The sequence below is a fragment of the Bubalus bubalis genome, chromosome 23 (genome assembly GCF_019923935.1).
Source record: "Bubalus bubalis isolate 160015118507 breed Murrah chromosome 23, NDDB_SH_1, whole genome shotgun sequence".
Taxonomy (NCBI): Eukaryota; Metazoa; Chordata; class Mammalia; order Artiodactyla; family Bovidae; genus Bubalus; species Bubalus bubalis.
The window spans coordinates 13,690,826-13,715,969 of record NC_059179.1 but is presented as its reverse complement, the minus strand read 5'-3'; the positions used below and the strand labels follow the sequence as shown (position 1 = coordinate 13,715,969).

Here is a 25,144-nt window from a genome sequence, read left to right as displayed (position 1 = left end):
GTTTAATTTTGTCCATTCAGAGAAGTTTTCTAATAGTAGGTATCTAAGTATCTAGCCTGACAGCTCACCAGTAAACAAACACAACCAAGCACATAATTAAGTGTTCACTGGGAAATATGCAGGTGGTACTGCAGGGACAGAAAGCCTGATGGAGATAAATTTCCACTGAGTGACTTTATAAGTAGAGGTAAGGGAAGACAGCCTAATGCCTATCACAGGGAGAGAAGAAGGTCCTCCTCAATTAAATGGCATTATTTCATTCTCTAAGTTCAATTCCTGCACCCAGTCTTATCCTCATTTCATCTGTTTCTTCCTATAGTCTTCTTTTATCTTTATGAAAACAAAGTCTGGTTTTTAATAGTAGGTGTACTGAACATAGTTTTACGCTCTTTAATATATGTAAATGGATGAGCATTACAATTTTTTATCACCACCTCCACCCAACACACATAAAAATCAGCTGCCTGACTTTAACTCTATGTGCCCATCTAACACAACTTATCATTTCCTCCAAGAACAAACAGCTCACTATGCTTGAGTGTTCTGTTTTTCTATAAGTCATTCATTAGCCAGTAAGAGAAACAAGTCAAATAATAAAACTGCATAATAGCATTTTTCTTTCAAAACAATGAAATCTGAAGTTACCTGGAGATGACTGTACTATCTACACAGATAAAGCAGGAGGAAAAGAGCACATGGACTTTTAAAATCAACTTTCAGAAATCTCTTGATTTAAAAGCACAGTGAATAAATATCCTCAGAGCTCAAGTTCTGATGAGACCATCATTCACAACGTTTCATTCTCAAGAAATCTAAAATTTACTTTGTGGAGTAGGTCTGTTCAGGATTAAGAACACCATAGAGAGATACAGTGAAACTGCTTCAAATGGAGACCTCTGCCATGAATCAAATCAGTAATTTTAGCTTTTAATAAAACTTATTACCTATCAATGCTCCCTCAAATAGAACCAAGCATTTTTTTCAAAGTCTGTTGTGGGAGGAGGACACAACAGGGCTTCTTCCCTCCTACTAGCTTTGGAAATTGAAATTAACATTGTTTTACTAAAGAATTATTTAATCATGAAACATGCTGAGTTAATTTTAATTTATATTAGTTGACTTGAAAAACAGTCTTGCTCTTTCAAAATTTCAATCTTCTGGATTAAATACCTGGATATACTAATATAGTTTCTGTCGGAACAGGAATATCTGGTATAGGCAGTAAGACATTACATATGATTATATATCACATAAATACATATGTATTACAGTAAAAGCAAAATTTGAGGAAAGGTTATTCTATGGAAGAACATTATAGGAGATGGGCCACAGAAGGGCTCAGGATTGCTCTTCTGAAAAAGAAAAAAACATTTCAATCCAGATAAATTGAGGATTATTGGGAGACAGTGGCTCTGAAAAGTGGTGACACTGTGTTATTATTACATTTAAGCACTGGGTCCTCACAGAGGTAGAGGAGGCAAAGAAATCACAATAAACATACAGACAGAGGGATACACTGTTTAGTTTTCTTCCCTTCCTGCTTTATGTATCATGTGTAAACAAGAAGAGACAATAATTCATATAGTTCATTCTTTTAAAGGGACAAATGAATAGGTTCTTTAAACAAAATGCATTCCCATAAACACGTCATTATCTAAATTTATAACCGTGACATATTTACCAAGATGCGTGTGATACTAGTTTCTTTCATTACTCAATGATCCTTATTTGCAGAGCGGAACTAATTAGCATTATTTACTTTTTAAAACAATGCACATATAAATAACTAGATTTTTTTATTTTAACAGTACAAATAACTAGACTTTTTCATTTTAACAGTACGGATTCATTAACACTGTCAAAGTAAAAACCCAATGTTAAAAAAACCATAAGATCATGTCTTACTTTTACAGTTTCTACATCTCCAGCCTTTGCAGCTTCCAGCAACTGTCTGTCTGCCTCAGAATTACCTAATGGGATACCCTCTAAAAAAAAAAGAAAGAAAGAGAAGGAAAGAGTGATTAACTTCTACTTGGAAGATGGGACCAAGTTTTAAGGGAGGCATCTTATTTCAGAGTACAGTTCCTTTTACAGTTTGATGGCAATTGTATAGGAAATCTCCATAGTAGTACGGGAAAAGCAGTATAAATTTTTTTGAATCACATATGTGAAATGTATATAGATATGAATAATAACTATAAAATGAGATTTAAGCAATATAATGGAATATAAAATAGATAACAAAAGATTACTCTATAATGAAGTCAGTGACTGGTGGTAAAGTATTAAATAAGGAGAGCAACAGCTAGACATCTACCCATGGTTCTGCCACTGACTAGCTATCTGAATTGGAACAAGTCACTTGAACTTTCTGGGCCTCAGATTGTTTCAGTTCTAAAAAGACAGACGTTGGATTAGAAACAAGTGAAGTTATTTTCAGGTCTGAAACTCTATGTTTTTATAGCTCATTTTAAATCTCATAAGAAAGGAAGAAAACATATACCTTGTATCTTAGAACAAATAAACTTCAGATAGGTTAAACCTTAAAAATATTTTTATAAATAGGTGAATATTTATCTTGAAATAGAAAAGCATCCTAAAGCAGTACATCAAAGGCAGAACCAAAAAAATATCTGATTTGGAAAAATATCTGTCAGACAACAACATAGCATGAACAAAATTACAGGCAAAGAAAAAATTGTAAAAAATATTGCAGCATGCACCGTGGAAATGCAAATTAAAATGATATACTGGGCTTTTCTTTCATCCATTAGTGGAAAAAGAGCAAATGAAGGAGTTACACTGTCAATATTTCTATAATTTGCATTTTAAAAAGCACCTATTATTTCTGTAATACAAACATACACACACACTCACCCAAGGAAATTATTAAGAATCATAATATCTGGAGCTAACAAGGAAAACAGGTCCTGTCATACACTATTAAAAGGAATGTAAAATGGTACATAACAGCTTTTCTAGGAGATGATTTAACAATTATGTTAACCTTGACTCGGAAATTCCACTTAAAGAAACTCATGGAAAGGTAATGTATAGCATTAGCATAAAATTAGGAAGACTGTCAACGTCCATCACTAGGTACCTGAACAGAACTAATGCTATTACCCTCAACTCTGACACTGAAACAAATGCTTGGTAAATGGGAAAGTAAAGGCAATTTTGAGAGCAGTCTTGTAGTTCAGAATTTTAGAAGTTCCCAGGAGATCTTATTAATCTGCCTTCGTCTATTCAAGCAGTGTTTTTCTCAAAATGTGGCTTCTAAACCACAGGCATACGGATCATCAAGAGGGACTATTAAAGGTACAAAACGCTTGGTCTGTTACATTTCTTCTCATTTGAGCTCTGAGGTGTCAAAGACGTTCTATTAATTTCTAGTAAAATACAGACATGTAGGCAAAGACACTTTGAAATTATGGGACCAGATTTATTTTATTTATCTTTAATTGGAAGGGACCAGATTTCTAGGCTGAAATGTTTAACCTACGCCAAATGTGTAGATATTGAATATAAATTGATTTGATTTTTAAATGCAATGAATATCAGTGTATTCAAACATAAGTCAAATAGTTGGTTACCTTGTACAGATTCTATATGCCTTATATGAAGGATCTAGAAAAGAGTGAAGAGGCAGGACTGGTCTCTAGAGTATTATTTATAGCTCTGGTTGCTCTACTGGAGATATCTACCCTTTTCAGTTTTCCTCTCTTTAAAAAGAAATAGCAACTATTATATCTCACTCTTAAAACCTTTCTAGATAAAAACTTAAGAGCCAGCTATTTACTCAGCAAAGATCAGTAGCAAACACTACTGGGAAAAACTTATTAAAGACTTAACAACATGTGGGCATTGACTACAATGAGCTGATCAAGGAGAAGTAACAGCCAATAATTTTGAAAATTTTTCTTTTTACTACCAACTCCAAATGATAAATGAAAAAATTTAAAAGTTAATTGAAAAAATAATTTCATTGAAGTATTCAATACCTTGAAGAAGTTGCTGCACATTTTCATTTCCCATCTGTAAGGCAGTGAAGCCCTGAAGGGATATAATGTTGGGGTCACACCCATAGCTCAGGAGTAAGCGGCAGGTTTGCAGATGACCACAATGTGCAGCTCTGTGCAGAGAAGTCTGACCGAGATTATCCAGAGCATTAACCTTAACAATCAGAAAAAATGGAAATTAGCCTGTGGTATAAAATTTAAAATCCTCTAATTATGGGTTCAGGTTCAACACCTGTTATTAACTTAAAAATGCTCAAGTATTCTCTTATAAAGACTATTATCCAGTGGCAAAGAAAGTATTTTCTCTCAAATTTAGAGTACAAATTCACCAATTCATGAAGGCTGACATCAGGAGACCCAATTTTGGATTAAAAGTTTAAGATGTTGAATAATAGTTGTGTTTAGCATTAAAGCACTCATAGATTCATCACATTTATAGACACTGCCTAAAGTCTAATGCATATATTTTTAAGGATCACTGAGGTGCAGAAATGTAGAGACTAACCCCAAGATAACAGATAACAAAGTCAGACACTAAATTAGCATTAAAATACTTAATCTTCTATCTTATCATTTAAAATACAATCTGTACAAAGACACTACAGTATATTCACACAATGGAATATTCTCAGCAATAAAAAGAATTATTGTTACTGCTGAATCTCCAAAACATTAACCTGAGTGAAAAAAAGTTTGACCCAGAAGAGTCAATGAATACTGTACGATCTCATGGACATGAAGGTCCAAAGTGGCAAATCAATCTACTGTAGAAAAAATCAAAATGGTTGTTGCCTCTAGGCAAGGAGACTGCCTTGGATGGGACACTGTCTCTGCCATGTGGTTATGTTCTCTATCTTCAAGAGTTTTGGTTACACAGGTGTTTGCATTAGGCAAAATTCAGTAAATGTACATTTAAGAGCTGTATATTTCATTGTATGTAAATTCCACATCCAAACAAAAACTACAAACAAATACTGACCTCTAGTTGATGCCTACTAAAAGAATTTAGGGAGGTGTGTATAGTAACTTGCAAATTACTTTGAAGTGTGTCAAAAAATGTAAGATACTGATAAGAGGGAAAAATTGATGGATATGTAAGAAAACAGTATGGTAAAAAGCTAGTGGTAGAATTTATATGTCGAGTATATAGTTATACTCTGTAAAACTCTCTCAACTTGGCTGTATTTTTGAAAAATTTCATAGTAATAATTTAAAAAATCATCTGTAAGACCCCTTCTATCTCATTCCCAACCCACCAACTCCCTCCCCTGCCACCCTGGAAAATAATTCTTCAAAACGTAACTGAAAAATAAAATTCCTCAGTAATTATGTGACCACTAGTGTGTTTTAAGACACTATCCAATTCACATTCATGGAACTGGAGAACATCTGAACAGGATTATATAGTAAGACTTTCTCAATAATTCTAAAAGTAACCTACAAAAAGCTAGTCTCCATGCTTACAGAATCAGAAAAATCAACTTAAAATGCTCAGAGCAACTAATCTATTTATTCATGAACTCACATTCACTGAAACGTGAACTATATCCACTTGAAAACTTTATTTGGGTGCCATTCTGTGTCAATGTTAGGGGACCAACTTGTCCTAGTTTGGCTGGGATATTTCTGGTTTTAGCACTTAAAGTCCTGTGTTCCCAGAAATCCCTCAGTTTGGGGATTAGGATGGTTGGTCACCCTAGCCAAGATTGTTTCATTGAGTTATACAACTCAAATTTAATATGCATCAGATAGTCTTCAAGTAACACACCACATGTAAGAAAAGAAGCAATCAACAAAAAGTTATAGAACAGACAGACAAATGAGATATGCCAAGCAGTCAAGCAGAAATAAACTTTATTTTTTTAATACTTTACAACAGGAAAGATTGAAATTATACATTATCAAGAATTCCCCCAAATAAGAGAGAAATTATTAGGACACTGAAAGGCAACATTAAAAAAACTGAAGAATTTGAAGTGGTTCCTTGAGTGGAAATCCAAGAAAGGACAGCTTAGAAAATCGTTCTGCAAAGTTCACTTAGAGAAGAGCCAGCTCAAGTCTATTATATAATGTATTTCTACCACGATTTTGTTTGAAGAAGACAAGGATCTGTGGCTAAGAAAACTGTGAAAACTGTTGAATTAAATGACTGTTATCTCTTCCAATCTGGGATGCTATGTGTATTGTTTATTGAGAAATTTTTTTTAAAGTTCCTGTGTAAGAAATGATGACTTTTAGCCTTGATGAAAACCTAACTATTCCATGAATACAACGCTTTATCTTCTTTAAGTCTACTTGACTTTTTTGGCGGTACAGCTGATATATGATATTATCTAAGCTCACGGTGCCCAACACAGTGACATCAGCTTGACTTTAAACTTAAGTATACTGTTTCTATAAACAGAAAAACCATATTCTCCTAATAAAAAGTATAACTCTTATAAAGAAAACATTTCTCTCCTGAATGCTCTGGAGTGAATGACTTTTGTGATTCATTTAAAAAAAAATGCTTTTTGTCCAAGTGCCAACTATGGAACAGCAGCTTCACAATCTGAAGAGCTATCTTTTTAGTCAACTTATTTAAGTAACTTATTTCCTTCTGTTCCATGTTCTCTGGCAGAAATAACAGAGGGTAAGAGACAGTGTGGCTGGGGTAAATAATAGGAATTATCATGGTAAGCAAGGAACAGAAGACACCAGAAGAGAATTCCAGAATAAATATGTCTGGCTAGGGATACTTTTAAGAGTGTACTGTTAGAAAAAGAATAACTTGACCAGTGAGGTGTGGTTAACAGGAAGGGTGAAGGAAGGATATACAGGAATAATGTTTCTTTGAGTAAATCCACAGCTTTTCTAGCAAAAAGATACAGAAAAAAGTATCTGCAGAACTATTTTGAGGGAAAAACTAATACTTAGGAGAGAGTAAATAGTTTAGGAAATCAGGCATTTTATCTACAAAATCAGAAACTCACTGGATTACCAAAAATTACCAAAAATGAAGTATACCTTTGCTTCATGTTTCACCACTACTTCGACAACATCGTTATGAGCTTTCTCAGAAGCCACGTGCAGAGGAGTCAAGAATCTTAAAGAGAAAAAGTCAGCCGGACAATGAATGTATTTTCCAGAAAACAAAAGAGTCAATAATTTTTAATTATTAAAAGCAAACTTACTCTTTCGTCTTTTCATTGATGTTGGCTCCTTTTCTTAGCAACAGTTCACATATTTGCTTTCTTTTGGGATATGGAGATGCAGCAGCACAATGCTAGATAATTTAAATTGAAGCATTAATCAAGGACTATACAACTGATTTTTAAGAATATTCGTGTATCCAACCAAAAATAATCAAGATGTTAGTTATTTCATGTCTTTGTTTCACTTTTGACTTAACTTTGCTCTTCAAAGACTTTCTATTGGCTAGAATGTGCAATGATTACCAAATTCAGACAGGGCCTGAAAATCCTATTTACCAGGTGATGTGTTATTAAATATTTTGATCAAGCTTTATAGTTGCCCTACATCTCTGCAAAAGCTACCACTGCTGTGATGAAAACCTTAAACTGTGATCAACAGTCCTTTCAAAACTGTTCCCAAAGAGCATGGTGTTTATGTTATTTTTTAAAGGTTAATAAAACACTCCAAATGTCAGGATTTCTTTAATGAAGAAATACCACAGCGTTTGTCAGCTCTGGATTCTGCTTGGTAAAAACACTGATGGAATCGCTGACAAACTAGGTGGTATTTCTTTCTTTCTTTCTCAATGAGTTGCTCTAGCAGAATAAGGACCCTGGATTACCTGTTTGGTAAAACTGGTGGTGGAAATTGATACAGTCTGAGCTGGAGGCTTCAGGATCTATGTTTATGATGCATCAAGGAGGAAGGGAGACAGGAGGTAGGGATTCGCCAGTCATAAACCCAGTAAAACTCTCATAGTCATGTCCCAGATCTTTATCTCCCCAACATCCAGGATTATACTCATACACAACAGGTGTTCAATAAATGTCAGTGAGTAAATGACTTAATCAATGTATGAATGTTAAGTTAAAACTGAAACCTGAGAATTCATGGAATACAACTTCTGGATAACTGTCAAGGTAACTTGCACATACATCTAAACACAGTATACATGGATGTGTCTGATTTTAACTTGTTGCTAATTACAAAGCTTATCTGATCTTCATGGCTTTGCTTCAGATTCATTCTGATACTGTTGCTGTCACCAAACTCATTCCCTTGCCCTTAATAACATCATTTCCAATTGGTGAATACAGCTCTTTTGGTGTGTTTTGAATCATCATCCCAGGACATCTATCAGGATGGCACAGAGAATGGAAAATAGTTTATATTCAAGAATTCTTGAGCTTATCCATTTCAAATTGCACCCTTTCTCTTCAGCCTCATCCTTTTACGGGCAGGGCCTGGGACCTCGAAACTCAGAAGACACTGCCTCTGCAATACAACGTCTACCAACAGTTAATTCCTTGCATTCTAAGGCTAATCACAAAAATGAGCAGTTTAATGGTAGAAAGCTTAAGGGGAAACAAAATGCAGAATTAATTCTCCAGACTGGAAAATTTCCCATGTCAGTTTTTCCAAATTTCCCTGTACCATCTTGATACTGTTATGATTTAAATTTTGCACTGGCATTTCTTATCAGTCTGCAACTACGCTATTTTTTTTTTTACCATGGATTTTTTTTTTTTTTTTGGTAAAGTAGCAAAAAGGCCTAAAATGCTTTATAGATAGGTTCCTACATAAACTTCATGCCCTATATCATGGCATAAGGATGAACATTAGCCATAAAACGTGAGGAAGCTACAATTAAATCTTCCCCAAAGACATTAAGTTACTTATTGTCATCTTCCCTCATTGAAAGTACATTCTGCGACTCACAAAGCTTTGCTCCTTTTAAATTTCTACTTCTAAAGTAGCCTCTGATTACCACATTCTCCTTCTGATCTTCTAACACTTATCTTTAGTCACTTCCATTTTTTTCTTACTGCTTTTCCATACACTGCCCAGTTCTCATCTACATTGTTACAGAACCACAGAGCTGACATTACCTCCATTAGGAAAACTGCCTCTACTCACAGATACTTTATTCACAAGTATAAAGGGGACATATACAGACTTAGATCTAATTTTGAAAAAAAAAAAAAAAAATACAATAACAAAAGGAGAACCAGGTGGTTTTTATCTTGATGGTAAGATTAACTTTTCAATCATAAACACTTATTATGCTTTTTATAAAAAAGCAAATGAGATATGATTATAATAGAAAAGTCACATGTAATATACGCCACTATGTGATAAAATGTTTGTCTAGAAGGAAGCACAAATGAACAACTGTATTGCCTTCTGAGGGGACGTGTTAGTTGCTCAGTTGTGTCCAACTCTTTGCGACCCCATGGACTGTGGCCCACCAGGCTCCTCTGTCCATGGAATTCTCAAGGCAAGAATACTGGAGTGGGTTGCCATTGAGGGGATGAGGTTGTCTGTTTTTCTGTATTGTTTGAAATATTTTCTTTATATATCCAGAGGCACTAATTCTTAAAAAGCACAGATTTTTAGAACAATACTATTATTAAAAGTAGGACATTATGTCAGTTATCTGGTATCACCAAAAGAAGCAGGGCATTATGATTAACTTAGAATGTTTTTGGCTATTTCATTTTAAAGACTTAAATCTGAAATATTACCAATGCTGTTTCATGTGTTTGAGGATGCTTAAAGTTCACCATTTCCAGAGAGAGATGTTTTTTGATTCGTGTAACATCAGCTTCCCGTGCAGCTTGAAGCAAGGAGTGGCCTTTAAATTCATCTAGATGAAGAAGAAGCATTTAAATTGGCATAAGAATGATCAAATTTATGAAACTTACCTTATAAAAGAGACATAGTATTTTTCTTGAACTTATTTTCAAAATTATCTACCAAAGTTGCCAGACTGAAGCTCGAAAGATAGTCTCCAAATATAACCCTTGGAAAGGGAGATAATAGCACTCCAGTGCCCCTTGGTTATGACTCAATTCATTCCCATGAGTATACAAGATGGCCAATTCAAAGTCTATTTTGGTCTGGTATACGGATTATTGCAATATATTCCCAGAGCAGAGTTGTGAGAATTTTCCAAAAGTATAGAATTTTTCTCAGTAAAGAAACAAAAGAAAAGGAGATCACAGTCCCCATATTAACATTATAGCAAGAGCAGATGGTTATGCTCACAAACTGGGGATTAGACAAGCTGGATATTTCTAAGAGCCACCTAGAAATGAGGCATTTTCTCAAGATTCCTCTCTTTTATTCATCAGTCTTGTGAAACTACCCATTCTCCTTTATTATTCCAGAATAATTCCAGTTTAACACAAGTTTCCTATTCATGTATAGTAATATATACCTGAATTAGGTGGCTATTTCTCACCACTATCTCTACTTCAGTTATAGACAGAAAAGCACAGAATTGTCCAGATACCAAAGAATATTAGATGGTCCATTCTGGGGACTATGTTTACAAGATAGAAATCCTACAAGTAACACCTAAAAACTTCATGACAGATAACTAGGAAGTCACATCAAAGATAGGAACAAAACTCAAATTTTTCTTTCCAAATGCCTAGCATCTGTAAGACGAACACAAAAAGCATTTGCCTTGAAAAAAGCAAATACAAATATACTTTCCTTTCATAGCATCTTAAGAGTAAGTGATTAAATATGCTAGTAAGAACGATACATACCCATGGCTAAGGAAAATAGCCTATGATTTAAAAATTCCTCCCCTCCAAAAAAATCCAAGAAATAAAACGTTTTAGGTTACTGGTATAAGAGTTTAGCTGAACATTCATCATTTTATACTTACATGCTAACCTTTCTTTTAACTGTGGTGTGGGAGCCAAGTCTATAGCGCTTTTGTTGTGACAATTCAGCAGTGTTGGATCTGCGCCGTAACTCAGGAGAAGAGAACACACTTCAACCCTGTTCTTGGAAGCAGCCTCATGGAGAGGAGTGAACTGCCACAAGTCCATTGCATTTACGCAGGCACCATGCTGGTGGTGGGGCGGGTAAAGCATATATTTAGTGCTCAACTTTTAAGACAACTTAGAATATTAGTACTGTGTAATTTACATCATGCCAGCTTAAAAAGGTTATGTCCCCAAAGGTTACTTCTCAAACCAGTTACTTCAAAGAGAGAATACATTTCTCTCTCATAGAAAAAGAGTCACTAGTTGCTAAGCCTACCCACAAGTGCCTGTTTAACTCTTTTATTGTTAAAAAACAGTTACAAATGATACTTCAGATTTAATAAGAACTATTTTTTCCTTTTCTGAGATATACTTTATATATGGCAAAATACATAGTTCTTAAGTATATAGTTTGATGAGTTTTGACAAATGTATATATCCATGAGACCATCAGGCTTCTCTGGGGGCTCAGCTGGTAAAGAATCCACATGCAATGTGGGAGACCTGCCATCTATCTGATGCTTCATTTTTATCCACAATAACATTGCAAACATTCTGTTGAGTTCAATTCAGTTTTACAATAAGCAAAAGCATTAGTATTAAATGTATAATAATATTAGGGTCACGTTTATAAAGGCTTATGGACCACTTAGAGTATCTAATTACTATAATTGTTTCTGTGGGAAAATATATTTAGTGGTAGCACATGCCCAAGAGGAAGCATAGAGGTGTTGGAAACAAAGGTCCTTCCCATGACAGCTGCTGACAAAATGAGGAAAAGTTTCAAAGGCAGAATGGGTGCAGAAAGAAGACTAAAGAATATGGTCAAATACATATGTAGAGATTAGGGGACAAAAAAAACGAGTATGAGTAACATCCTTGAATCCACTCTCAAAAAGAGTATGTAGCCTCTATTCTCATCCAACAGGGAGCAAAACAAGAAGCTTTTTGCCAGTTCCAGGAACCTGTCCATCAAACAATAGCCACCCATCGTTCTACCCAGTATACTGGAAGAAGTGAAGTTTACCAAGTAAGCCTGTTTCAACACACCTAGGCAGGCCCTGCAAATCTAACTAGTGGTTGTAAAAATATATGGTTCACTAAAAGTTGCTTTCTGGTATTTTCAAGAACTTTGAACTGCACTTTTAGCTACAAATTAAAAGAACCACTTAGTCTGACATTCACAAAACAGGAAAGCTATTTTATATAAAGACTTGCAGTGTTTTAAAAATCTCAGTCAAATGACCTATCAATAATCCACATTTTATAATGATTATAAATACTTCTTCTATATCTACCAAGCACTAAAAACACAAAGAAAAACATATACAAATACACACTGTAAGAAAAGTATATAAGAACTAACCTTGACCAGAAGTTCAGTTACTTCATAATGACCATAGGAACAGGCATTGTGCAGGGGTACCAGATCACTACAATAAGAGAAGGGAAAAACCCTGCGTTATTACAGATTCCCTATGCTTTAGCTTATATATTAAATTTAAATAGCAAATGGCTTATGTCACCTTCTGGGCTTCCCTTGTGGCTCAGCTGGTAAAGAATCTGCCTGCAATGCGGGAGACCTGGGTTCAATCCCTGAGCTGGGAAGATTCCCTGGAGAAGGGAAAGGCCACCGACACCAGTATTCTGGCTTACAGACACCAGTATTCTGGCTTATAGAATTCCAAGGACTATATGTATAGTCCATGGGGTCGCAAAGAGTAGGACATGACTGAGCGACTTTCACTGACTTCTGTATCTTTTCCAAACTCAGAACTCAAACACTGGGTCTTCTTTGAAACTTTTTCTTTTAAAGATTCTGTAAAGTAAACTGCTATATTCCTTAACGTAAACCCAATTCCTTCATGATGGCAATAGAGGAAGAATTTTCTGAACAGGAAGGTACAATAGAACCTTAAAATCCTGACGTATCTTTAAGTTGCTCCACTTTGGGAATCACTCACTAATCACCACAGACATCACCATGATGTCCTTTGTTAAGAGATGACCACTCATGGCTAAGTCTTTCTGATTCTATCAGAACTCTCCATCAAGTCTCACAGCTTTCCTCACCATTTTGATTATATGATTTCTTACCTGAGCCCTATCTACTAGCTAACGCCACCTGAGTTTCCATCATCATCTCATAAAACCAAGACTTCCAAAGTGAACTCAATGGTTTCCCCCACAAACAAATTGCCTGGATTTCAGTATGTGTACCATTGGGTCTCATGCATTGGGCTTCAGAATATGAAATGTAATAGTCTCATTTATTCTATCTCATCACATCCAGATATCCAACATATCTTACGCATTCTTACACTGTAACATCTCCTGCATCTCTGCCTTCTTTCCATTTCCATTTCCCCCCCCACCACTACTGCAGATCTCACTACGCCTGAACCCCTATAATGCTCACGCTCATGTTCTTTTTGCCTCTAGTCTCCTTCTTCGATCTATTCAACACATTGCTGCCATAGTGCGTTTCTCCAAACTCCTCTTTTAGAAAAATCATTCCCCTTGCTTAAGATCCTTCAATTCTCTTGCACAGAGTGATGTTTCCTAAACTCTCTGTTTTCTTGAACTGAGTCCAGGTGAAGGATCACCTTCCACGGAAAGATTTCTCAACCACTGCACCCAGCACTGAGCATTCTCTCCTAAAATCTCCTATAAGTACTAGCCCTTTCTATTTATCACCTCACACTTACTAGAGAACTTACGTTGTTAGGTGTCTTTTCATGCCTCCTAAAACATAGTATAAGCCCTATGGGTGGTGGCCTTAATGGTTTATAATTCCCTGTTCTCTCAGAGCAATCTGCATATTACAAAAGCTCAATAAATGTTTTATGCTGTTTAGTAAAAAATATGATTCTTACAAGATTATGACACAGATTATCATGAGGACAGAAACATTTAAAAAATTCTCATTTTTGTTGAAATGCTTGATTTACCCTTTATCTTTAGCATGCACATCAGCTCCATGTTGCAGCAACAGCTGTACAATCTTTACTCTGTTGTAACCTGCTGCCAAATGCAATGGAGTTGACTGAAATATTAAACAGACAAATCAGTGAAATTCAATAGCGGAAAATATACATATATAAAGATAAAAATCCAAATATAAAACCAGAAATTGAGAAAAAACTCTATAACTTACTTTATAACTTATTACTATCTAAATGATAGTAATAATTTGGTTTTATAAAATCCAACATATACACCAAAGCACAGTATACAAGTTTGTAAGTTCACTATTGCAAACAGGAAGCTAACTAAACATTTATTATAAACAAAGTTTTACTAAGATTAAGAATTAACAGAAATTATTGCTTAAAAGGAGAATTTTCAGCAAATGTTTTACGTTAAAAGACAAACATAATTTCATGCTGTACAAAATTAGTTGCAAAAGGAACTACCTTTCTGCCGTCGCTTGCGTGACAGCTGACATTTAGCGGCGTGAGCAGAGCCATCATTCTCCCCTCGCTGCCACTCCTAGCACACAGAAAAGTGTATTAGCAATGTGCTTTCTTCATCACATCCTATTTGGAGACATGTATGTGACCATTAAAAATTCATTCTCTTTTGGAGTTTGCTTATTGTAAAATAAAATGATTAAAATTATATGGTAAAATATTTACGGTACATATTTATAACACACCTGGCACTTTCCAAGAGTTCATCCTTCTTATATTCACCTGTGAATCAGAAGAAGAGCACAAAATTTTTAAAAAATTAATTACAAAACTAGTATCAGTTTTATGCATAAAAATGCTCATTGACCTATGTTTAAAGTACAAAAATTTGGAAATAAATTCAAGTAAACGGAAAGTGGCTAATCAATAGAATACACTTCAGTTTAAAATATTTCTATGAAGAACATGGAATACCTTTGCTATGAAAGTGAAGAAAAAAGATTCAATGTTATATAATGAAACATGACTACAACTATATGAAAACAATATACACAGTAAGAGCAAAGCCAAGAAGGAAATAAATCAAAATTTTAGCAAAGTGTGTCTTAGGGGATTGGCTGTGGGTGAAAGTTTCATTTTCTTTTTACCCCTCAAATTTCCTAAAACCAGTATTATTTAACAGACAAAATGCCTCCACAACTTCATTCAAAATCAAAACAGAACAAAATCCATATAAAAATGTAACAGTATCACAGAAATTTATAAATAAAATTAAAATCAGGACTAAATATAAACTCTTTATGCCTATAGCTTTTATATTTACCAATGAAAACAAGCAAAAACTTTAAAATCAATATAATTTAAATTAACATAATAGTGTTTATTGATTCACTTAAACAAAACCCAAACTGGTGTCCACAATATGAATTGTATACTGATTGCTGTGCAAGGCTTTTTTGGTGCCCCAAGATTAAAAAAAAAAAAAAAAAAAAAAGGCAAATAGGGAATAGCATGGAACAGGGAAGGAAGAAATAAACTTTGAATTGTCAGTTACAGTAATAGCTCACTTTTGTAGAACTTTTTGGGGGGACTAGTCTAAATTTTCTCAGTAATACCAAAAGAAATATCACAAAGCCCAAGCTCAAAAGCTTACAGCAGAGCCCCTCGGGCTCTTGACTATTAGACATAATTTTAATGGTGATCACACAGTAAATAAGAGTCCAAAAAATAATATAGCAGAGAGATGCTTCAGAGGAAATCTCTGTTAAGGGAGAAATGTGTGAAAGTGAAGTCATTCAGTCGTGTCTGACTCTTTGAGACCCCATGGACTATACAGCCTACCAGGCTCCTCTGTCCATGGGATTTTCCACGCAATAGTCCTGGAGTGGATTGCCATTTCCTTCTCCAGGGGATCTTCCCAACCCAGGGATTGAACCCCGGTCTCCTGCATTGTAGACAGACGCTTTACCGTCTGAGCCAAAGGTGAAAGTGTTAGTCCCTTAGTCCTGTCCAACTCTTTACGACCCCATGGACTGCAGCCCATCAGGCTCCTCTGTCCATGGAATTCTTCAGGCAAGAATACTGGGGTGGGTTGCTATTTCCTTCTCCAGATCTTCCTGACCCAGGAATCGAACCGGGGTCTCTGGCATTGCAGGCAGATTCTTTACCATCTGAGCCACCAGGGAAGCTCATATTACTACTCAAAAAAGCCTGACAGTCTAAAATAAACCTAAACCAGGGGACGACAGTCTTATATATCTTAACAGGTTCCCAGAACATCAATATGTCCCAGCAGAATACAATAATTGCCATTCTTCAAGGTTTTGAAATTGGTGGGCCCAGAATCTTGTTTGAAAACGCAAGAGAATGATTAGTAACACATGATTATCTACTACCTCTGGCCCCAGTAAAGGTAGGAATCACAAAATTTAAAAGCTAAATAAGAAAAAAAAAAGCTTTATTTTTCTTAGACAAGAATCACATGTCAACTATTCAAATATAGAAAATAGCAACTAAACTGACACTATTGTAATAATCTAATCGAGATCATTAACTACAAGAAACTGAATGTCTATCTAGGAAGCTCGTGTGTTATACTGTTCCCAGAAGACCCAAAGAGAGCTTGCAGACTTACCAGTCAGCACTGCTTTGGCAGACGGGTCTGCTAAATCCAATGCTGTCCTTCCATCTGTATTTCGAATGGTTGGCTCAGCTCCATGCTGTAAGAGCACTGCAAAACAGAAACACTATCTTTCAAAATGGTAATTCTGACAATATGATTTTAGTAAATCATTTTCTCAAAAATTTTGGTTCCTACCAGGGAAGCCCTAAGACGTCTCAAAGTTATTTTAAGACTTTATATATCCTGATAGTAGAAAAATGCTGTATTTTAAAGATAAAACTATATAAAATATTCCATTATTTCATGTATTGCTATGCTAAGTCACTTCAGTCATGTCCGACTCTGTGTGACTCCATAGACGGCAGCCCACCAGGCTTCCCTGTCCCTGGGATTCTCCAGGCAAGAACACTGGAATGGGTTGCCATTTCCTTCTCCAAAGCATGAAAGTGAAAAAAGAAAGTGAAGTCGCTCAGTCGTGTCCGACTCTTCGCGACCCCATGGACTGCAGCCCACCAGGCTCCTCCGTCCATGGGATTTTCCAGGCAGGAGTACTGGAGGGGGGTGCCATTGCCTTCTCCGATTTCATGTATTAAGACACATTAAATATCTGTCTGCTGAGTTTAACGTCAGATTCTCCTCTGTTAAACAAATGCCCAAGGACAGATAAAGAATTAAAAGGCAAGTTTACTTGAAAGCTTGTTTTCTGTTTTCTCATACCAAATGAACACTGCCCAAGTCAGAAAGATTGCTCATAATAACAAAAATGAAATTTCTAAAGCTATGAATAGCCGAAGAATAGGGATTTGTGGAATTTGAGAAAGAAGAAAGGAAGAAAAGGAGACAGAAAGGAAGGAAGAGAGGAAGGGAGGGAGGATAAGAGAAAACTACTCTGTAGGGTTAATGAATCCCCAATCAAAACTTTCCACATTATAACTCAAAACACGTTAAAAAGAGAAGAGCTGTGCTACACTCTGTACATGTTATTTGACTATATAAAGATACTCCAGCACACTCTATAAAAAAAGCTGGGGAAAGACAGGCGAATACACGCAGAAAGGGAAGCTCAGCTACTGTGCATTCCACTGTACTATCTCTAACAGTAATGTCCAACAGAAAAAAAACGTGAGCCACATATGTAATTTAAAATTTTATAGCATCCAGATTATAAAAACAAAAAGAGGATAATTTTAACATGTCTTATTTAAGCCAATATACCCCAAATATTGCTACTTCAATATGTACATTAATACTGCAGTCCATACAAAATTGAGGTAACTTTGTATTCCTTTTATTCATACAAAGTCTTTGAAATCTGGTATGTATTTTCCCCTTACAGTACATCTCAGTTTGAACTAGCCACATTACAAGATTTCAACTACCACACCGGACGTGTGTACGTATGTGCTAAGTCACTCAGTCATGTCTGACTCTTCATGACCTCATGGACTATAGCCCTCCACGCTCCTCTGTCCATGGGATTCTCCAGGCAGGAATACTGGAGTGTGTTGCCACGCCCTCCTCCAGGGGATCTTTCCGACCTAGTGATCAAACCTGTATCTCTTATGTCTTCTGCACTGGCAAGCAGGTTCCTTTCCTCTAGTGCCACCCGGGAAGCCCAGACTAGACAGTGCAGATACATAACTATATTTGAAAAACTCTATATTACTAAAACTAAGTATTAATAGGCCTGAAACTCACATAACAGAAAAGGATTCTGAGCAGAGGACAGATAACACAAAAAATAAAAGCAAACAAAAAAACATAACACATAGAAAAGGAGAACTGGACAGACGTTACTAGGTAATCTTTTTCTTATCTTTATAAATTACCTAACCTAATTCAAACTAAGCTCATGACTTTCATATAAAGTGATTTAAGGTTGGGTTGGAGGGGAGAGAGAACAAAATAGGTTCCCTAGACCTTTCCTAGTGCACAGACCTGGCTTTCTGTCTGTCTCAAGGATTTAAAATGTCCCTGTTTTGCATCAGGACATAGAAGGTAGCAGAGTCCGAAATTTCTGACTCTTTAGGCTCAGCAAAGTCAATACTGGGTTAATGACTATTTTCAAATAAGCAGCCTTCTCACATGTAACTTTCTGTCAGTGATTAACCTGTTAGGCAAATCCTATTTCATTAAAGTATCCTACATGATTGACAATTTTTTCTCCAAACACTTCTTTACTTACGCTGCCATTTCTCCTCTCCTACAACCATCCTAGTTCATGCCTTCATCATTCTTCATTTGTGTTATTCTACAGCTTCCTAACTAGTCTTCTTAATGTCATGCTTTCCACTCAGCCCTCTACCAAATCACTTTCTAAATATACTGCTCTCATCACATTGTCCCCTCCTTAAGTTATCAATGATTCCATACTATCCACACAATAATATAAAGCTCCTTAATCTGGAATTCAAAGCTCCTTATAAAGTAGTCAATACCCTTCCCTTTTGAACCTTTCTCCCCAGTACTTCCGAGGAAGACTGATAAAGGAGTGACTCAACTCTAGCCCATGCACTGCACTATTATCTTCTAACACTCTCTGTTCACTTCCACCATGCTGTCATCTGGTTCTTTGTGGGTATCAGTCTCAAGAGAATCCACATTTCCAAAGAAGAGAAATTCTGTACTACTCTATCATCTAAAAATTTTAAGCACAGTACCACATTCAAAAAGATACTCAGTAAACAGTGACTAGGTTAATCATTAAGTGTTCTTAAATATTTAAATTCAGTCTGGCAAAATTTGATCACGTTAACAAATAAATTCAATTTAGATTCAGAATAGTTACAAACTATTTCTGAAAAATTCTGGAATGTAAACAGTCTTACCAATGCAGACATCAATCTTTCCTTTAATTGCAGCTTCATGGAGAGGAGTATAATTCCAATTATCACGAGCATTTGGGTCTGCACCATGTCGCAAAAGGAGGTTGACCACTTCAGCATGACCAAAAGAGCATGCATTATGAAGAGGAATAAGCCCCCCATCATCACGAGCTTGGACGTTCGCGCCATTCTGAAGCAAATATTCAACTACATCTTTCCGACCAAAACCTAGAAGAAAATAAATTATCCACATTTAAGTTCTCCAAAGAAAATATATCAAGATAGAAGCAATAAATACATGTCATACTAAAGTGTTTTTGGATGCAAAACATTAACAGATACAAAAATTCATTGATGAAATACATCACTAACTAATCTTAATGAGAAAGCCAAAGGTAGTACTCAAAGGAAGTACAAAGGTAGTACGCATTAGGTAGTACTATTACTAACTTCAGAGGAAGGTTATGTAATTAGTGACTGAAAGCCTGAAGTTCAAATGTTTACCACTCTACAATAGCATTCCTAACTGCAAATAACGAGTTCTGCATATTTTGTTATGCATACATTTTCAAGTATTCAGAGTATATACTAACCAACTCTTGCTAGACTCCCTTTCCCACATCCCATCTCATAAAACGTTTCTACTGAATTGGGGGACCATGAGAAAGCAACAGAAAGTTTGTACTGAAGACCAAGAGAGGTGATACTGGGCAAAAGTGTGACATGAGGTATCTTCGAAGGAGCGCCTACTCTGCCACTTGCACAACACAAGCAACCCTGCCTAGTAAGAGGCCTCCTTTAAAAACCCATGCGACTTCCCCCCAAAGAAGTCTGACAACTCATTTATATTGGTTTACAGGTTTAGTACCAATGACTTTCAATCTCTTACATATAATAGCACCTAAAATCTTTTTACAATTAATTGTTAAAGGAAAAGGACTTCAGATATATGTTAAAGCAGATGGGAAGAATATATGAGTATTGGGAGAGAGAGAGAGAAGACCGTTTCACTCTCATCCGAAATTTTACCAGAATATTCTTACAACCATCAAGACTATAAGACCAAAATGGAGTTGAAAGAGAAAGCAAAAACATATAATCTTTCCAAGGGGTACATCTGGGACTGGCCTGGCTGTAGCTGAGGGAAGAGTTAGATGACTGTAGAGATTAACTGTTTTGTTTTGTCTAAATATTGCTAAGCTCTATGTCAGAGACATGGGTATCTTTGATTCCCCCAATTCTCAATCTCTGACTCTTCCTATCCTCAGTTCAGTTCAGTTGCTCAGATGTGTCTCTTTGCAACCCAATGAACCACAGCACGCCAGACCTCTCTGTCCATCACCAACTCCCAGAGTCCACCCAAACCCATGTCCATAGAGTCAGTGATGCCATCCAACCATCTCATCCTCTGTTGTCCCCTTCTCCTCCTGCCCTCAATCTTTCCCAGCATCAGAGTCTTTTCCAATGAGTCAGCTCTCCGCATCAGGTGGCCAAAGTATTGGAGTTTCAGCTTCAACATCAGTCCTTTCAATGAACACCCAGGACTGATGTCCTATCCTCAAAGAGCTTACAATTTACGATGTGGAAAAACAATTAGAACTAGTAATTTCAGTATACTGTAACTCATAAAAGAGGTATATATAAAAATGCTACTACAGCTCAAAGAAGAGACTATCTAAATTAGTGGAAAGCAGAGAACAGGAAAGACAGTCCCAGAGAAGAGTCCAGTGATGACACCTGAGCTGAAGGCTTACATTAAAAATGAAGAGATCACTAGGAGAATGAAGAGAGAAGAAAGGTGAGAAGGGAAGAAAGGTTAGGAGAAAAGGGGGAGTGGGAAGAAGTTAGTACAAGCAGAAGAAACAAAATGTACACAAGTGTGAAAGAGCAAATCATTCACAGTAGCTAGGACACAGAATGCCCAAGTAGGCAGAAGTCAGAAAAGGAAGAATCTTTTAAGTCACACTAAGGTGGTATCTGGATTTTGTCCTACAGACTATAGTGTTTCTCAAGCTGCTTTCAGGCAATAGACTTAAAGGAAATCTTTTTTTGCCTAGGAAAAAAACTGAGACATAATTAACATATAAGATTTTATTAGTTTCAGGTGTATAACATAATGATATGATCTGTATATACTGCATGCATGCATGCATACTAAGTCGCTTCAGTCATGTCCAACTCTGTGCAACCCCATGGACAGCAGCCCACCAGGCTCCTCTGTCCATGGAATTCTCCAGGCAAGAGTACTGCAGTGGGTTGCCATTTCCTTCTTCATGTATATACTGTAAAATGAACACAATAATCTAGTTAACATTACCACCACATATAGGTATTTTTTCTTGTGATGAGATCTACTCTCTTAGCAACTTTCAAATATATAATGCAGTATTATTGACTATAGTCTTCATGCTGTATATTACATCCCCAGGACTTAACTTCACATAGCTTAATACCATTCATGCTATTACAAATGGTAAGATATCGTATTTTCCCAGCTGAATTATACTCCATCGTGTATATATACCGCAATTTCTTTATCCATTCATACCTTGACAGGCACTTAGGTTTTTCCCCATGTCTTAGCTTTTGTAACTAATGTTGCAACGGCACTATTTACAATAGCCAAGACATGGAAGCAACTTAAATGTCCATGGACAGAGGAATGGATAAGACAAATATCAGGTATCACGTCTATCTAAAATATGGTACGACAGTGAAAGACAGAGCAGTCTGGAATGCTCACTGGGGTTGCAAAGAACTGGACACAACTTAGCGATTGAACAACAACAAAAATATGATACAAATGAACTTATTTACAAGACAGAAACAGACTCACAGACAAAGAAAACAATGTATGGTTACCAAAAGGGAACTGAGGGATCAGTAAATTAGGAGCTTGGGGTTAGCAGATACAAACTAATATTTATAAAATAGATAATTATCAGGGACCTATTATATAGCACAGGGACTATATTCAATGTCTTGTAATAAATTATAATGGAAAAACAATATGAAAAAGAATTTATACACATACACACAAAACCAAATCACTGTGCAGTACACCAGGAACTAGCACAACACTATAAATTAACTATACTTCAATTTTAAAAAACAGGAAGAAAAGAAAAAATGCTGCAGTGAATATGGAGGTGCATAAGCCTTTCTGAGTTAACACTTCTAATGAAATCTTATATAAAATCCCAGTATGTGTCTTGTTTGTTGCAAAAATACCCAATGCCTGGTACACAGTTGGCACTCATAGAGTTGCAAATTAACTGAATTCAATTTAAAGTAATACTATTCAGAAGAATCTGCCTTCTTCTCCTTTACAAAGACCCAAACGAAATTTTCCTTCTACTTCAGAGGCATCTCAAAGAAATAGTATGAAAAACACCACTGTAAAATATGAATGGTCACTGAAGACAAGCAAATTGCCTAATAAATATACTTTAAAACCTTGTTTTGCATCTGCCTTTTAAAAAAGCTAATAATATCCTACAAATCAACTCCAATAGCCACACATTTTATTGATTGCAAGTATCAAAATTAAACTAGTTTTAGGGCATCACCAATGCAATGGACATGAACTTGGGCAAACTGGGAGATGGTGAGGGACAGGAAAGCCTGGCGTGCTGCAGTCCATGGGGTCGCAAGGACCGTCACTGGGCAACTGAACAAAAAAAAAAAAACAACCAATTTTAAAACTAGTTCCTTTCTCATGAATCTTCTTCCAGATGTGCTGACATATTGAATGCAACACCTTGACGGCATCCTCCTTTAGGGTTTTGAAGAGTTCTGCTGGAATTCCGTCGCATCCATTAGCTTTATTAACAGCAGTGCTTCTTCAGGCCCACTCGACTGCACTGTCCAGAATGCCTTGTTCTGGGTGGCTGACCACACCATCGTAGTAATCTAGTTCATTTAAATCTTTTTTGTGCAGTTCTTCCATGTATTCTTTCCATCTCTTCAGCATCTACTAAGTCTCTACCGTTTCTATCCTTTATTTTGCCCATCTTTGGGTAAAATGTTCCCTTGATATCTCCCATTTTCCTGACGAGCTCTCTAGTCTTTCTTCTGTTGTTTTCTTTTAGTTTTATACACTGTTCATTGAAGAAGGCCTTCTTGTCTCTCCATGCTGTTCTTTGGAAATCAGCGTTTAATGGGATATACCTTTCCCTTTCTCCCTTGTTTTTTTCTCTTCTCTTCTCTTCAGCTATCTGTAAGGCCTCCTCAGATAGCCACTTTGCCTTTTTGCTTATCTTTTTCTTTGGGATGGTTTTGCTTGCTGCCTCCTGTAGAGCATTACGGACCTCCATCCATAGTTCTTCAGCCACACTACTTACAAGTTCTAATCCCTTGAATCTATTCATTACCTCCACTGCTGGAAGAGTGGCCACAGGATTGGAAAAGGTCAATCCTCATCCTAATTCCCCAAAAAGGGCAGTACCAAAGAATGCACTCACCCTCAGACAATTGCACTCATCTCCCATGTTAGCAAGGTCATGCTTAAACCCTTGCGTGCTAGGCTTCAGCATTATGCAAACCAAGAACTTCCAGATGTCCACGCTGGGTTTAGAAAAGGAAGAGGAACCAGAGATCAAATTGGCAACATTCACTAGATCACAGAGAAAGCTAGGCAATTTCCAGACCAACATCTACCTCTATTTCATTGACTGCGCCAGAGCCTTTGACTGTGTGGATTGTAATAAACTGTGAAAAGCTCTTAAAGAGACAGGAATACCAGACCATCTCACCTGTCTCCTGAGAAACCTGTATGTGAGTCAAGAAGCAACAGTTAGAACCCTATATGGAACATGAGTGGTTCAAGATCGAAAAAGGGAGTATGACAGAGCTGTCTGCTGTCGCTCTGTTTGTTTAATCGATATGCTGAACACATCATGCGAAATGCCAGGCTGGATGCATTACAAGCTGCAATCAAGATAGGAGGGAGAAACATCAACAACCTCAGATATGGGATGATACCACTCTAATGGCAGAAAGCGAAGAGGAACTAAAGAGCCTCTTGATGAGGGTGAAGGAGGACAGTGAAAAAGTCAGCTTAAAATTAAATATTAAAAGAACTAAGATCATGGCATCTGGTCCCATTACTTCATGGCAAATAGAGGGGGGAAGAGGTGGAAGCAGTGACAGATTTCCTCTTCTTGAGCTCTAAAATCACTGTGGATGGTGACTGCAGCCATGAAATCAGAAGACGTTTGCCTCTTAGCAGGAAAGCTACGACAAACCTAGACAGTGTGCTGAAAAGCAGAGACGTTACTCTGCCAGCCAAGGGCTGGACAGTCAAGGCTATGGTCTTCCCAGTGGTCACACATGGTTATGGGAGTTGAATAGTAAGGAAGGCAGAGTGCCAAATAATTGATCCTTCCAACTTTGGTGCTGGAGAAGACTACTCAGAGTCCCTTGGACAGCAAGGAGATAAAACCAATCTTAAGGGAAATCAACCCTGAATACTCGCAGGAAGGACTGATGTTAAAGCGGAAACTCCAGTATTTTGGTCACCTGATGGGAACAGCTGACTCATTGGAAAAGTCCCTGATGCTGGGAAAGATTGAGGGCAGAAAGATAAGAGGGCATCAGAGGATGAGATGGCTGGCTGGATGGCATCACCGATGCAATGGACATAAGCTTGGGCAAATTTCGGGAGATGCTGAGGGACAGGAAGGCCTGGTGTTGCAAAGTATTGGAAACGGCTGGGTGACTGAACAACAATCAAAATTAAACTAGTTTCTTTCTCATGAATAGTTGGGTTGTTTCTAATCTTTTCCTACTACATACAATGTTGCCA

The 25,144-nt window shown here is 36.6% G+C and overlaps 1 protein-coding gene across 2 annotated transcripts in view; it reads right to left on the bottom strand.

Annotated features, from left to right (window-relative positions):
* TNKS2 (tankyrase 2) overlaps window positions 1–25,144 on the bottom strand; it is a 66,564-nt gene that overhangs the window by 29,606 nt on the left and 11,814 nt on the right. For both annotated transcript variants that reach the window (XM_025274181.3, XM_025274180.3), the window contains exons 2-13: window positions 19,342–19,566; window positions 16,526–16,621; window positions 14,637–14,673; window positions 14,395–14,470; window positions 13,930–14,024; window positions 12,345–12,411; window positions 10,876–11,062; window positions 9,722–9,843; window positions 7,196–7,287; window positions 7,029–7,107; window positions 4,005–4,176; window positions 1,906–1,985 (exon numbers count right to left, since the gene is read on the bottom strand). In XM_025274181.3, coding sequence (XP_025129966.1) covers window positions 1,906–1,985; window positions 4,005–4,176; window positions 7,029–7,107; window positions 7,196–7,287; window positions 9,722–9,843; window positions 10,876–11,062; window positions 12,345–12,411; window positions 13,930–14,024; window positions 14,395–14,470; window positions 14,637–14,673; window positions 16,526–16,621; window positions 19,342–19,566 — 1,328 coding nt within the window. The remainder of the gene's footprint in view (window positions 1–1,905; window positions 1,986–4,004; window positions 4,177–7,028; window positions 7,108–7,195; window positions 7,288–9,721; window positions 9,844–10,875; window positions 11,063–12,344; window positions 12,412–13,929; window positions 14,025–14,394; window positions 14,471–14,636; window positions 14,674–16,525; window positions 16,622–19,341; window positions 19,567–25,144) is intronic.